At 31.9% G+C, this 15768-nt stretch overlaps 1 protein-coding gene and 1 long non-coding RNA gene across 2 annotated transcripts; both read right to left on the reverse strand.

Moving 5' to 3' along the window:
- Positions 1-5058: 5058 nt before the first annotated feature.
- On the reverse strand, positions 5059-6322 carry LOC111401696. Its single transcript, XR_002704083.1, has 2 exons — positions 5894-6322; positions 5059-5599 (listed from the first exon to the last, which is right to left on the reverse strand). It is a non-coding gene; the product is annotated as an uncharacterized LOC111401696 (long non-coding RNA).
- A 1952-nt stretch (positions 6323-8274) lies between these two features.
- LOC111401697 (TORTIFOLIA1-like protein 4) lies at positions 8275-13297 on the reverse strand. The gene is made up of 5 exons (XM_023029556.1): positions 12241-13297; positions 12022-12130; positions 10814-11391; positions 8967-9434; positions 8275-8832 (listed from the first exon to the last, which is right to left on the reverse strand). The coding sequence occupies exons 1-4, from the start codon at positions 13054-13056 to the stop codon at positions 9003-9005; spliced, it is 1935 nt and encodes a 644-aa protein (XP_022885324.1). The 5' UTR covers positions 13057-13297; the 3' UTR covers positions 8275-8832; positions 8967-9002.
- Positions 13298-15768: the final 2471 nt, after the last annotated feature.

Below are 15768 nucleotides of genomic sequence, written 5' to 3' on the forward strand. Positions count from 1 at the left end.
CACTCCTTGTATCTATTAAAGCACAAGTTATTATATTTGTTTCTATAATAGTAATTTGTATATATACAGCCAATGGAAAACTTATCTGATTGTTCATTTAATTCTTTTTACATAATATAGTGTGTCTATTATGTACTATATATAATTTTTATCTTTTTATACTATAATCTTCTAATCTATTTAGAAAACTCATTCCTAAAAGTATATAAAGATTTATATCTATACTCTTATCTATATAATATGGTACTAAAAGATTTATTCCTCCTATTTTTATTGGTATTTTAAGATCTAATTTTGAAATATATATTTATCCATCAAAATTTACATATTTATATGAATCAGTTTTATGAATTATTAATCCTTTATTTTTTATTGAAAGTATATGACATTCACTAGCTCTTGTATATATTAATATATTTGGTTCATTTATATATTCTCCTTCTATTTTCATATTTTCAGCATTTCTATAAAATTTTATCTCTTTTATATTACTGAATTCTTCTAACTGATTTTTGTTAGGTATTCTAAGACTTTTTGATCTTTTAATTAATTTTTCATCCTTAAATGTTATATTATTAGAACATTCTCCTTCATTTAATTATGTTATTTTAGGTTTATTTCTTGTAATACTAAATTCATATTCTTCTGGAATTAAATTTATTTATTTATTTAGTTCTATTATTTTACTAATATCCTTACATTCTTTATGTATTTCAATACATGGTTTATTTGAATAAATATTCTCATAATTAGAATTTGGTAAATGTGTATAATGTTCTATACTCTATAGTCATAATTTGATTACCTGGTTGCATAATATCATCTCTATGTAGTTTAAAATGCAATCCTAAAACGTCATTAAAGTTTCTATCTTTCAATGATACACAATACTTTGGGTAGCATATAAACATTATTTTTGATATGCTAAATTTCCTTCTATTGTTCTTAAATGACTATCTTTTAGATTTATTATTTTTCAATTATGTAAGGTTATAGTTAAGTGTGGGTCTATCCCTTTTCTAAATAATGATTTAAACATTATTTGCATTCATGCTAGATGTTTGTATTGAAATTTTTTACTTTGTTTTTTACTAACCTTTGTTAGTAATTCTTCAACAGTATTTTTTGTTAAAAGATTTAATTTATGATTTTCATATGTTGTTTTTACATCTATAATTTTCTCAATTTTATGATATTCATTTATTGCTATTCTTTCTCTTTTCCAAATCTATCTAAGACTTCCTATTTTCCTATTTTTAAATCTAAAGATAATTTTTGAAAATTTCTAAATTTATTGTTATAAAATGTAACTTTTAATTCATAACCTTCCATTCTTTCATATTCTTGTATATTTAAATTATTATTTTCTATTTCCTCTATTTTCTTATTCAAAATTCTAATTCTTCTGTTTTATTTATATATACTTCTTGATTATAATATTGTCCAATATCCGATATTTCACTTAATTCATCTTTTATTTCCAAATATTCTTTTTGTAATATTTTAACCTTTTTATTTATTTATCAAGATCAGGACTTATATGATCTATTTCCTCATAATTCCAATATTTATATTAGCTTTTATTTTTCTTATAATTTTTATTTTTTTGTTGACCATATGAGGTATTTTTTCTTTCATAATATCTTCTTCTAGGTTTTATATATTTTTTTTTATTAAAATTTCAAAATTTTTTAAACTTCTTATTTTTATATTTTCTTTTATTAATCTTTCTTTCAGAATTACATCCCATCGTACATGGATTTCTATATCTTCACAACATATTCTAGTCAGTTTTCCTGATTTTTTTCAATAATTGTTTTTGTTAACATGTATATTCAAGCCTTTCAAATAAAAATTTTATTATTGATCGTAAAGTTCTAGGTATTCCAACATTATCTCTAACATATTTTTCAAATTCCATTTTAAAATATATTTCCCATGAACCTGGTAACTTATTATAATACATCTTTTGGTATACTTCTTGATTTTCATTACTATAGAACTGAACATAATAATAATTTCTAAATTCACAAGTATGTTCTTTAATTTTACAGATATCACATATTGTTAAATTTATTAATTTAATTCTAACATTATCTTTTTCTCTTATTGCTTTTCTTTCAGCATTTCTTATCCAATTTTCTCCTAAAAATTCATTTGAAATATATTCTACTAACTTTTCTATACCTTGTCTATCTGATTTTAGTATCTCTATTTGTACATTTCTTTTTATTAATGTTTTTGTATCATTACTTGTTCATTCCCACCAATTTCTAATATATCCTTCAAAGGATGCTGTTAAAAAATCTATTCTTCTTCAGTACTTTCCCATGCGTCATATTTATTATATAAAAAGAATAATATCATTGAATCTGCCCAAGTTAATAAGGCTTTTTTAGCATCTATTTTACAATTTAAATCTAATTTTGTTCCACCATGGTAAATAAGTTTATCATAATTATCATTTAATTCAAACCTGTCTTTATATTTATTTCCTTTAGGTGGTTGTCTATCTCTTACTTTATCATAAAATTGTCTATATGGTTTATTATATATAGGTGTATAACTTTCATCTGATTCTTGCAATTTTTGTTTAGAGGTTCTTATTGGATTATGTTCTCCTCCAGTATTCATTAAAACTTGGTATTCAGTTACATCACTTAAACTTAACTGATCAAAATTTTCCATTAGTAAATCTAATTCCTTATTCATCTTTATCTTCTGCTTTTAATTTTCCTAATATATTTTCTCAAGATTCTTCATTTTCTTCTAATATTTTAGATAATATATTCTTTCTAAATTCATCATCCATACTTCCTGTTTCTATTATTATATTCTCTTTCTCAATATGTTTCTTTTTTATTCGGGTAATTTCTTTTTCTATTAATTATTTATCTATTTTCTTTTCTTTATTTTTATTATTTTCTTTTATTTCTCTAATTTCAATTTTTAATATGTTTATTTCGTTTCTTATTTCTTTTACTTCATATCTTAAATCTTGTACATCATTTATTAACATTTGTATTAATGGTTTTAATTCTTCCATATATTCACTTATTGACATATTAAATTTTTCTAATCATCTTTCTAGCATATAAGTTAATTTGCATTTTTTATCTTATTTTTTGTCTATTATTATTCCAAATCTTCTATTAGCTATATCTGTATTTATTAATTCTTCTTTTACTATATTAAAATATTTACTCTCAAGTCTTAATCTTTCACATTTAAATTTTATTAATTGTCTTTTACTTGATACTCTTATTCCTTCTGGTATTAACATTATATCTTGTATTTTTTTCCATTTTTATAAGTGATTTATTCAATTTCAAATTTGTATTATTACTTGCACTCATATTTCTCTTTATAATATAAATTAATTTTTTCATCTTCATATACTTTAACAATTTTTTCACATATATATTTTTCCTTTATCGATCCTATTATTGATTTTTCTAATATTTGTTCTTTTATTTCTTTGGGTAGGTCTTTAATTATTGTTAATGTCATTATTTATTTTTAATTTATTATGGATAAGTTTTAAACATATATAACTTCCTATTTCTTCTTCTAAATGCCGATAATTATTTATTTTTCTTATTTTAATTTCCAATATCTATATGGCCCTGATACCAATTAGGGGGTGCTACTTTGAGTGAACCAAAAACAAATAAATCAAATAAACAATAAATCTATTAAAATTCAAATAAAAGATGTATATTCTAAATATTCTTTTAAATGTCTAACATTTAATCTGTTATTTATCAGTTTTAAATAAAATCTAAGTGTTATCATGTATCTAAAATACTTAACTTCTTGAGATAATCTATTTGTTATAGGTTTTCTCATAATTTTCTCAAGGTTTATAGTGACTTATTATGCAATATTCAAAAGGAACGGTATTTCAAGTATTTTAATATGATAAATTGGTCAAAGGTCATTTTAAGTATTTTAATATGAAAAACAGCCTCTTTGATTAGGTCATTTCCATGTATTTCCCCAATAATCGCACCTTAACCTGTACTCGTGAAAAATGTACTAAATAGGGTAACATAAATGGAAACAAAACTGACCTTTAATGCCAATTGTTGAGAGGTAATTAGCTCTACATTTAAAACGTGCTTATCTGATTCTTGCAATCTCAAATAATAATATAATTAATAACTACTTGAGAAACAGTAACAGAACTTCAATCTACTCAACTCGCGTACAGACCTCTAATCGTCAAAGTTCAGGAAGCCAGAGAGCTCAAATGGTCAAGAGTTTCAGGTCTATCACATGCATAAGTTAGAACAATTATATCGGCGTTCATTAGTTCTTCAACAAGTCTACCTCTATTCTGAGGACTGCATCTTGCAAACAAATCACAGAAACGATCAAATTCCAACTCAGATGTACTCTAAAGAAAAATGTAAATGCAGTAACGAGCATTCAAACTAGATAAAATCAATGATGCACATCCCGATTATCACAATCACATAGTTGCAAAAAACATATGAAACGGTAGATCATTAGTTGGGACAAATTCGAACTCAGTAACATTGATCATATATACTTGCAGACTTATTTATTAACAACCACATGCATTTGTACACATATATCGTATACAAATAGGTACCTATAGATCCGTGTGTTTGTATTCAACCGTGAAATGATCATTTTATAAAGACCAGAACAAGTTGTATTGCGAGTGCATGTCAGAGAGGTGCTACAGGTACAGGGGTCTATTTTACAGACCTGCTAGAACAGACACACACATGGGCCCCGGTGTTTTTTTTTTCAATGTGGGACCAACCCCTACAGTGAGGGGTCGGTAAGGCTTCTGTGAGAAATTTCTCGTGTGATTTTAGACTAACACAACACCCAGACACATACCGTTACCTGCACTTATAGACTCGTTCCAATTGCATAATTAGTTTTTAACACCTAATGCAAACACTAATATATTTTAAAAAAACATAATTCATGACATGAAAAAGAAGTTAAAATCACAATAAAGACTGTAAAAAGCCAAGAATTGGAGGATAAGAGGAAAAAGGAGTTAAAATCACAATGCAATGAAGTGAAAGCTAGCAACACAATAAGAAGAATAAAAGTTCAAATTCATTTAGTTGTCCAAGTACATTAACTTTTTCCTGTATAAAGCCATACAAATACAAGTGACGTGTAATTGGGATTATAAGCATAAATAAATCCATTAGGAAATTGAGGACCTGAAGGATATCAATAATGGCGACGGGGGATGTGGTCCAGGTAGATGTCTTCCAATGGCTTTGTAGGTGACTGGATCGGAGAAGCATTGATTGGAAAATTTTCCGCCGCAGCCGTGACTATCAAGCTCAATTCCCCATCTTTGCGTCCCCAGCGACTACTATTCTCACACCAGCAGCATTCCCTGTTGCATCAGAAGCAGAAGCACCACTTCCCATTGCTCAAGTTGTACTTGCTCAAGTTCATTAATTTTGGGTCGAGCCTGGTCAAGTACTACGTCAAGGATATCTCAAGTACTACGTCAAGGACAGATATCAATGGAGCAGCATTTGTTCGTTGGTTGAGTATGGGTTGGCCAATTACTTGCTCTAATGCATCTAATATTTTCCTGCCAAAGGCTAAAAATTAGAAGTCGAGCACAAAAGGAAAGAAAACTCTACATTTGTTTATCAAATGGATCCAAGTTTTAGCAATCAACTCGTTGTCAACATACCACAAATCTTCAACTATAAAATTGTTCAATCACCTTAAGAAAAGCCAAACATATAATTGTACAGAATATCACATTTTGCAAAATAAGATCTCTCTTATTATAGGTGCAGATATTCATCATCCAAATTCAACCCAGCAACGAAAATTTGTAACAAATTGGGAAAACGAAGACATGGAAGAAAAAAAATACCTGGTGTAGAAGCCCTCTATTTAGACCCGACACAAAATGTGGACTATGACCAGGCCCTTTGCTGATGAATTAGGGTATTCTTCCTCCAACTTCGTTGAATTCTTCTTCCAAATAAACAAGTCCATAAACCAAAGAAGCAAACCAAGACATACCATTTTCCATCATTCTGCCGGAATTAATAGAAGGTGGGAGACGATTGTTCCCTTGCTCAAACGAAGAACAAGCATCTCATCAACTTCCAAAAAAAATAAATATAAAATAATATTAACGGAACAGTAAATGGCGTTAGAGCTTCCGGCCATAGAAGTGTGATGACGGTGGAAGCGCAAAATAAGTTACACTAAGGATGGCCGGAGGAATCGCCACAGCCGTGAGTAAAGCGATCAACGAAGACATTGGGTAAGGGCAAACGGGTTCCTCAATTTTTTCCTTTTTTTTTTTTTTTCATGAGGATTTTGAATTACCAATGAACGGTACCAAAATGGTTAAAGTAGATGTGGGCGCGAGTCGGTTCGGTTCGATTCTAAAGAGAATCGAATCGAGTCAAAATTTTTGGGTATCTAGTAAATGGAACCGTCGAGTCCAAATATAATTATGGAACCGTTTGGGTTCGATTCCGTTTCTATTCGGTTCGATTCGATTCGGTTCCGTTCGATTCCGTATAATAATTAAATTTTTTAACATTTATAACGACATTATATAAATGCAACTAATGACACATTCAATGGTTTTGGAATGTCAGAGACTAGTAGATTACCTTGTTCAAATGATCGTTACGGTCAAAACTTCGGTCGGCGGAGGTCACAGCTTCGATCGGATGTTACAAACAGGCTGGCGATTGTATAGGTTTTGGAATGTCAACGAGGCTGCGAGAGTGAATGCGAGAGTTGAGACAACGTTATGCACTTTAATGTAGGTGTTTAGAGTTATTTAGTGGGTTAGATCTTTGTTGGGCTAAGAAATGAAACAATAAAATTGGTTATTGGGCCAAAAATTAAAAAATTAGAAATGAAACAAATTATTACGCCAAAAATTCGGATTTAGAAATTGTTAATTTGTTTAAAAAAATTAAAATTAAAATAATTTAATTTATTCAATATATAAAAAAAAATTAAAAAGATTCGGTTCTTCGGTTCTTGATTTAGAACCGAACCGTACCCATCGGTTCTCAATTCAGATACCCGTTTGAGTATTTAATTTGACAAGAATCGTCGAGTTCGGTTAGGTTCGGTCGGTTTGGTTTGGGAGATTTGCCTAACCCTAAGTTAAATAGTACAAAAACACGCACTCGAAGACTATTTTAGTTCCCGTTTGGCTCCTATTAATTTTCATTACATTACATTTCATTTTTTTCTTTTCAATTTTCAATTACACAATTTTCCATAAAATAATATTACACGTAAATTGAAAATTTTTCCTTCTTTTTCAATTTTCAAAAAAACTCTATTCCACCGATTTTCATTTATACAAAATGGAAACGAGAGCTAAATCAGGCTCGAATTTTGATAACACTAAGATTGTCAGCCTTTATTTATCAAACATAATTGTACTAATAGATTAATTCATAAAATTTTAGATGTTAATGACCAAAAAATTAATATGATTTAAATAATTCATTAAGTGGAACATTAAAAGTTGTACCCCGTTTGAGAGTAATTTTGTGAATTGATTTTTTAACTGTTAGGAAAAAGTGGGAGCCACATATGAGAGAAAAAGTCAAACTTTACGGTTGAAATAATGAAATAACGATCAAAAAATCAATTTTTTTGGGTGAAAAATCACTCTCAAACACCCGTTAAAATTATGAGTTTTGATGCTTGTACTAACATAACTCTTAAATTTTTATACACTCTATTTTATACATAAAATATTAGATAATCTTTTGGATAGTTTTAAAATAAATCCTCTAAATAGAGAGCATCCTAAATTTTAAAAATAGAATATTTTGAAGTTACTCTTATAATTCAAAGGTTTTGAGGGTGTTGGATGAGGATTAAAATTAAATTTTTTAATAAATTATGATAGAAATTTTTGAAATATGTGTTTAAAAAGTCGTAGAACCCATAAAAGATATAATTAATATTAATTGTTTGACTTTGATTTATATTAAAATTAGAATTTAACCCAAACCAAACAGACTTTTAGCCCTTGTTTGAGCCTCATTTTTTTTTTAAATTTATTTTCAACAACACATTCTTTAATAAAATAATATTACACGCAAACCCAAAATTATTAATTACACATTCTTCACCAATCTACTATTTAAAATGCATTCCTTCAAAACTCAAACAGAAGCTTAATTTTCCACAACTCATGGTCCTATATATTTCATTAGTTCACTGCCAACGTGGAGCATGCTCCAATCATGTATCTACCGTGCATGGTACCAAACATTGCCATTTTAATAAAGCAAACTTCTCTTTACAAACACATCCTTAAACTTCAAGCAACGAAAAAGTCGAGTCTCATCATAAGCTCATGTAATTGAATACAGATTACAACATGCTTGAGTATCATTTCAAAAGACAAGATCACAACTCAGCAAAGAATGAAAAGAAATTCTCAGACGATAAAATTCTGCGATATACACATCCACTCTTCATGTCCAATAGAAGAGCAGTTCCCAATAAACTATCCACCATTATATCAGACCTTTACAAATTGCGGTTGGCTTCATTCGCTTCCAGCAGTATCTACTTTACTCGGAAAAGGTTCAGAAACTCATCATGTAGATACTTGCTCTAAATATAAGGTTCTTGAAATTTTGAGTAGGCCGAATGGGCATCTAGATTAATAATATCTGTACTGTTAATCAAGTATTGTACTCGACTCGAAATATGAGCATTCCATTCACAGTGAAAGTCTTGCAAGAGTCGATTATCTTTATAAGCCAGGCAAACTAAATATTGTAACTCCAGCCTTTGTCCGACACCCACAGCCTGGGAGGGGAAAAGGTAAAATGAGATACAGAACCTGATAAAATTTGTATTTAACCATTTCTACTGAATAAAAATAAAATTTATGAGCATCATCATAGTTTTGATTGAGATGCTCAATAGAGACGAGAGTGTACCGGCTGATTTGAGGGCAGGCATATGTGATACTGACATCATGCAGGAATGTTCCTTATAACTCCACTTGCGGAAACCTCAGGGATTTGCAGGGATCGTCTTGGCGTTTCAGCTAACGGGTTAACTATAAACCCACGACCACCTTGGAGTCGATATCTCCTATTCTCCAACTTAAATCCTTCACGATCTCCATTCTTATCAGGAATGTTGCGTACTCCAGCTACTGATGTGTTTCCATCAGAATCAGAGAATCGAGAGGTTGAAAAATGACCCTCAGTTTTCTTCCAAAGCTTTGAACTCAAGAATTCTGCACCAGGTAATTTGCAACACATGGCACCAGCAGCATCACTTCGTGACATCCTTCCGGTTGAGACAGCTAAATCAAATGAAATTTCATCCAAAGCCAGCTCTAGACCATGAACACGTGTCTCCAGAGAACGCATTCCACTGTGAGAACTCCCAATGAATTTCTAGTTTTGGCAATGAAGAAAAGATGTGAGAGCAATGCTTCACAAATTGAAAATTTGGTTAACATTTAATTAGCAGGGAACTGCTGCTATTAGAGATACAAGTAGAGGGGAAACCAAGTGTTAAATCCAGACTAATAAGGATATCATCCTAGGGCCAGGATTCAGTTGACTACAAAATGTTCCAGAGTAATAAGGATATCATCCTACGGCCAAAATTCAGTTGACCATAGAGCTCGAAACTTCTTGTACACATTTTAGGATAGAAATAACCAAATTCACTGGTAATTGGTCTAATCCGGAAAAAGTTAAATTCATGAACAAACAAGAAATTGAATGCTAGAGTCAACTTAGACTGCAATATATTCCAAATCATCAATCATTCTACTAAAAAATATAGTCAAAGACGTTCGTGTAACACCAAAAAACTTCAAGTCATCAATTGAAAACAGAACGTAAATTTGTCTGGAAATTCACATCTTCATGCCTTGTTTGGATCTAGGGTTTGTGAGAAAAGACAAGCAAAAACTCTAATCAATCATTTTCACGCGTTCCTTCATTCGGTGTAATAACAGGGTAATAAATTCGTGAAAGATGTATAAATATTTTCTTAACTTGGCAAAATCTGATGAGGTCCCTCCCAGTCTTCACAATTTGCCACCCAACGTAAAGCAAAAGGATGCCTCCTCCCATAAATGTAGACCCAAGAGCCGCCACCAAACAAAAAAGCTGCCTAGTATAGGGCTCTCAAACTACCATCTGAAATCTATGCAATTCAACTTCGATCGGTAGTACTAGCCACCAAAATGTTACCGGTATTTATGGAGATTAAGGTCATTTATTTTATCCAATACAACTTATTAACGGAGAAGAGGTTTGGAAAAATTGACGGCGTTGATCTCAAGTTCGTTACCACTTCAAAATTTATGATTTCACCAGGGACGAGCTTTTAGTTTTTCAGTAGAAAAGAAGAAACTCATTGATGAGCCATGCATAGGGAAGTGCAATGGAGTTGGAGGATACAGCTTTCAGTAAACTGGAGGCTATAATTTACAGAAGGGACAGCAAGGGGAGTAGGGGAGAAGGCGGTTTCAGTTTCAAAAAGGTATTTGCAATCTTTTATTTATGTTATTTTAGTGGAAAAGGTTTTTTGTTTTTTTTTTTGGTTCATTATGAACTTCCTTTAATTTATTTTTACTTTAGATTTTCTCCTTATATTTGTTCTTACCTTGCTACACAGATACTACACTAGATAAGCCTGGAAGGCAAAGGATATCATGAACAAATAACTCAAGATTGATATCCTAATAACAACAATATCATTGCAGGTCAGCACATTAAAAACATATGGAAAAAAATTAGTACATGTAGAAGCCAAGTACCTGGAGAATGTCTAACAAATTGGATTGCTGGTTTTCAATTTGCACAAGCTGCTTTCGGATGAGAGAAAGGTCCTCACACTCTTTCTGGTTTCTACAAGGAACTCCAGTTTCATTAACAGTGACAAAACTTTCATGGTCAGATGGCATCACACGAGACACAGGCTTAAAAAAGCCAAGTTTCTGCTTCTTTTCATCAGAGTTCTCATTGAAAAGGGCCCGTTTTATTTCTGGCTTGGTAAATTTATTTCTTTCCTCCTCAACGGTTTTCAACACTCTCTCACCTCTAGTCAAAGGATTATCCTTTGAAACATCTATAACAGAAGAACCACCAGCAATTTGAACTTTCCAATCAGAAGGCTTCTTCGGGTCCAACTTCCTAAACATAGCAGGACCAATTTTCCTGTCATTACCACCAAGAGGACTTCTTTTTCTGGCTGTAGTAGCAGAAGAGCCATCAGCTGATGGTGTTCTGTCAACTGGGTTATCAAAAGGACCTCTTTTCCTTACTACAGGAGCAGTCGAGCTAACTGTACAAGAAGTTTTGAAGCCAGGTGGATAACGTCCATCACTAGGACTTTCTGTACCCAGAACAAAAAATTTTAGCGATTGAAAATTTTGAGAACATATCAAAAAGGAACAGTGGGGAAAAATGTTGCTCCTGTCTAAAAATAAATAGCAGAAGAAAAAATGAGCCAACAGTAGTTTAAAAGAAGTTCAAAGAGTATTTGAATGAAACTCCAAGTAAAATAACTGAATTACTGGCTGAAGACGCATACAGAATAGAAAATATCAGAATCAAACCAAAAGAAGGAAAGAACAAGCAATTTGAATCAATATATCAGAATCAAACCAAAAGAAGGAAGAATAAGCAATTTGAATCACTGAAGAAATCAAGAATTGAAATTCCGAGCTTGTCAATTAAAAAAAGCACATTAAGAAAAGAAAGATGAACAACTCATATCAAGATTAGAAATTGGAATTAAAAACAGTTTACTTGTGCTCAACTCAGTGCCGATAAACTTGTATAGAAGAATTATAATCTGAACCAGTAATAGAAAAAATTAATTAGCTTAAATTCATATTGTATGTTCTAAAGAATTTGATGCAAAGTCAAATAATGAATTTGATCTTTCAAATCTGAAACAATCAAATTAGCAAGAGAATAATCAGATCAAATACGCATGAAAGGACTTAATTAAAACATATACCTTCAGATGACGCCTGTAATTCAGCAGACTGTGAGACTTCATCTGATAGATCAGGAATCTCTTTCCAAGCATCTATCATCTGATTCATGGTCTCCCTCACTGCCTTTACCTAAACAAATCAACACAAATTGATCGATAATTCTACCTTTGAAACTCAGATTATTAGTAGTAAGACGTCAAACAGATTTAATCTAGATTCAATTCAATTCAACATCAGACCTTGTCAAATCTCTTTGCCTCAAAGGTCTTCAAACACGAACTTTTATATTCAGATAAAGCATAGTTATCCGCCCCCGCAATCTTCATCAACGTCTCTGCAGCTGCCTTCCTCGCAGTCCAATCCTCACTACTCAAGAACTCCACCAAACACATTACTAAATTCTTAATCAGGTTTCCACCACCATTCAACACACCATTCAGTTCCACCACGCTCCCCATCAGCGTCAACAATGCGGCTTTTGCCTTGAAACTCTCGCATTTTGCCAACTTCTCGAACCTCGGTAACAGGCGTTTCAAGCTACCGGAATCCGGATTTTGTGATCCTTCGATTATTGATACCAAACAGAGAGCAGCACCTGTCTGAGTATTAGAGTCCTGTTCTCTGAACAGAGATTCAAGGAATGGCTTGGTAATGGAAGCAAAAGATGGCGTTGTGAGATGTGAAGAGAGGGAGAGTGAAGCAGATACGCAGGCAGAGCGGACGGAAGAATCCGGATCCCGGAGTCGGCGGACGATGGCGGAGAGGAGTTTGGATAGGTGTGGGGAGAGAGAGTTTCCGTGGTGCTCGGATAGCACCGAAATGAGTCGGACACACTGGCGGCGGACAGGAGACTTATCCGACGAGTCGGTGGCGGAGATAGAAGAGAGAAACGGCGGAAGTGCGTCGGTGGAGAGAGATCTCGCAATAGATTCCAACTCCGAAGCGGCGACGGCATGCGTATCCCTGTCGGAAAGCTTGTGGAGGCACGTAAGCACACGGTGCTTCAGGTCCCGTGCTTTAGCCTGGCTCTGCTGCTTGGAGTTGGAAGCCGACATTCTATAACAAAATATATACACACACACACACACTAGTGTCGCTATAGGAAATTAAGTTCGGGTGTCTATGGGTGGTTTGGATGGTGGCGCCGTCGGTATCCCCGACTGCATTGCAGTGTTTTAGTGCGGTGGAGGTGTCAGAGGCATTAAAGACTTTTGTTTGCTTTCTCTCTCTGTTCGTTGCTTTACCTGCTTATAAAGAGCAATTTAGAGGTATCTTATTTATCTACCTGCCATTGGGAAAGTCACGCAAAGAGAGCCGTTAATTACTGGAAATGGCGATACTACGGCGTTTGATTAGCCGTAGGACTTATCCGACGACGTATCAGAAGCGCGCCTTGCTTCCCTGTGTTCCCTCCTTATTTACTACTGGTAATAAATATTAATACTAATCTCCGCACAAAATAGTATGTGTATATTGAGTTAATTTTACCAATTGTAACTTGAGTTTGAGCAAAATTTCAATTTGGTCATTAAAGATTTTTTCTGGCCCATTTAGCACTAAAGTTTATAATGATTTCATCATAGCGAATGGGTTAGAAAAATTAGCATATAATCCGATGTAACATCTATTAAGTTACAAGATGGTTTCTTATATATGTGATTCATATGGACAAAACTTCTTCCTACACTACCAAAATTTCAATTTTGTTGCGGCTATTATCTTATGTTAAGGTTAGATTTTGAAGTAATTTAGATGAAAGATGGATTTGAGAATTTATTTGCATAGTTTTATTCCATCCAATTGAATTTTAATTTGCAATCTGAATTAACGCACATCAGCTTGACGTTTAAAAGATATCACATCGTAATTTTTTCTAACTGAGTGATCTGCGGTGACGACGCGTATCACGTGAGTATTGAAGATAATATTCTATTAAAATTATTAAAGATTAATTTGTAGGTGTTTTTTATTTGACTTTATTATTGGAGGTTAGACAAATGAATATTAGCTGGATATTCTTTGGTGGAACTTTTCTTCTATGCATTAAACAAATAATTATTTCATTAATTAGTAGATTAGGTTATAGATTATATAACAAATGGATGTTATTAGAGTTTTTTTTCCCATTTTCCAATATTTATCAACAATTCAAATCTATTATGAAAGATTAATTTTTAACCTTTAATTATATTTGAACAATCAATAAATCAAATAACCAAAAAATAATCTAAATCTACGTTGCATCATTTCTGGATTTCAGATATTTGGTAGCAAATAATAAATATGCCGGGGTCTTCAGGTTAATCGAAAAAGAAAAATTAGGAATGGCCGCTCTCGACTCATCAAGGTTTTTTTAGGAAGCACGACGAAATTAAAATATTTCAATTTATCACTTCATTTATTTATTTTTATTCTTCTAATGCTATTTTTAAAAAACTTTTTAATTAAAAAAAAAATAAAATCAGCACGGGTTCAGGATAAGATCGGGTATTTACCATGAGGAAAAAAAACAGGGACAGTGATTAATTAGAGAGGGAAGGACAGTTAATACCGTTAATAGCGCACTAAGTAATGATGTGAAAATTGTAGGGTGGTAGGGAGTATTATGCAAGAAACTATTATCGCAATCATGCTGTTTATCTTCTTATTATTGCTTTATTAAGAATCCAACCCGTGAGTAAGATTTTTTTTTTTTTTTTTTATTTATTAAGAATGCAAAAGGCATCCCTTACTTGGCCTCGTAGAATCGAGAGATGAACTAATGTATTTGTTCAGTTCGTTAAATTTGACGAGAGACTTAATTTTATATATCAAATCTTAAATTGTAGTGTCGAGAAAGTAGTTTAATTTTCTTCTTCTTGAATCGAATATATTGCGTGCTAATCGTGCTTTCAATATAGTGTGTGGTTATGTAAGATTTTTAGGGCACATTTGACATTGCTTTTGAAAAGTCTAAAGGAAATTTTGAGATATCGTTTAACTAATTCTATGATAGTTCTTCTTCTTATTAGAAGAGTTTTAAAGGGATTTGGTTAAATATAAATTCTTTTAAAAGAAAAAAATTCTTTTAAAAATTAGTTTTCAAACAAAAATTAAAGTAGTTTCTCACTCTCTCTCAAAAACTCTTATATAATAAGCAAAAATAAAAATCATGCCAAAAGATCTATTAGTATGATTATGTAAGATTTTTATGCGAATCAAGCTTCTAGTTATATAGGATAACGTGACAAAAAAGATTAATTGTTGTAATTGATGTTTATGGACAAAAATTGCTTCCTCGGTTTCATCGATTTTCTCTCACTTCATCAATTGCAATATATGTAATAAAGAGGAGTGAGTATTTTGTTTAGGAAGCTGATATTTGTCGAAATGACATTTCCATGTATAGATTCCCTCATAATAGGGGGTCCACGACGAATAAAATAGGATAATGTGACAAAAAGATTAATTGTTGTAATTGATGTTTATGCACAAAAATTGCTTCCTCAATTTCGTCGATTTTCTCTCACTTCATCCATTGCAATACATCGATTTCTCTCTCACTTCATCCATTGCAATATATGTAATAAAGGCGAGTGAGTATTTTGTTTAGGATGTTGCTATATGTCAACCTGACATCCCGATGTATAAATTCCCTCACAACAGGGGGTCCACAATTTTTTTATTCCTCATGGGCCCCCCTTATTGTGAGGGGTCTGTACAGCGGGATGTCAACTCTGATGTACAAATAGATTTATCCTTTTGTGTATGCAGGTTTTTAAAGTTTA

Source organism: Olea europaea, chromosome 10 (assembly GCF_002742605.1).
Source record: "Olea europaea var. sylvestris chromosome 10, O_europaea_v1, whole genome shotgun sequence".
Taxonomy (NCBI): domain Eukaryota; kingdom Viridiplantae; phylum Streptophyta; class Magnoliopsida; order Lamiales; family Oleaceae; genus Olea; species Olea europaea.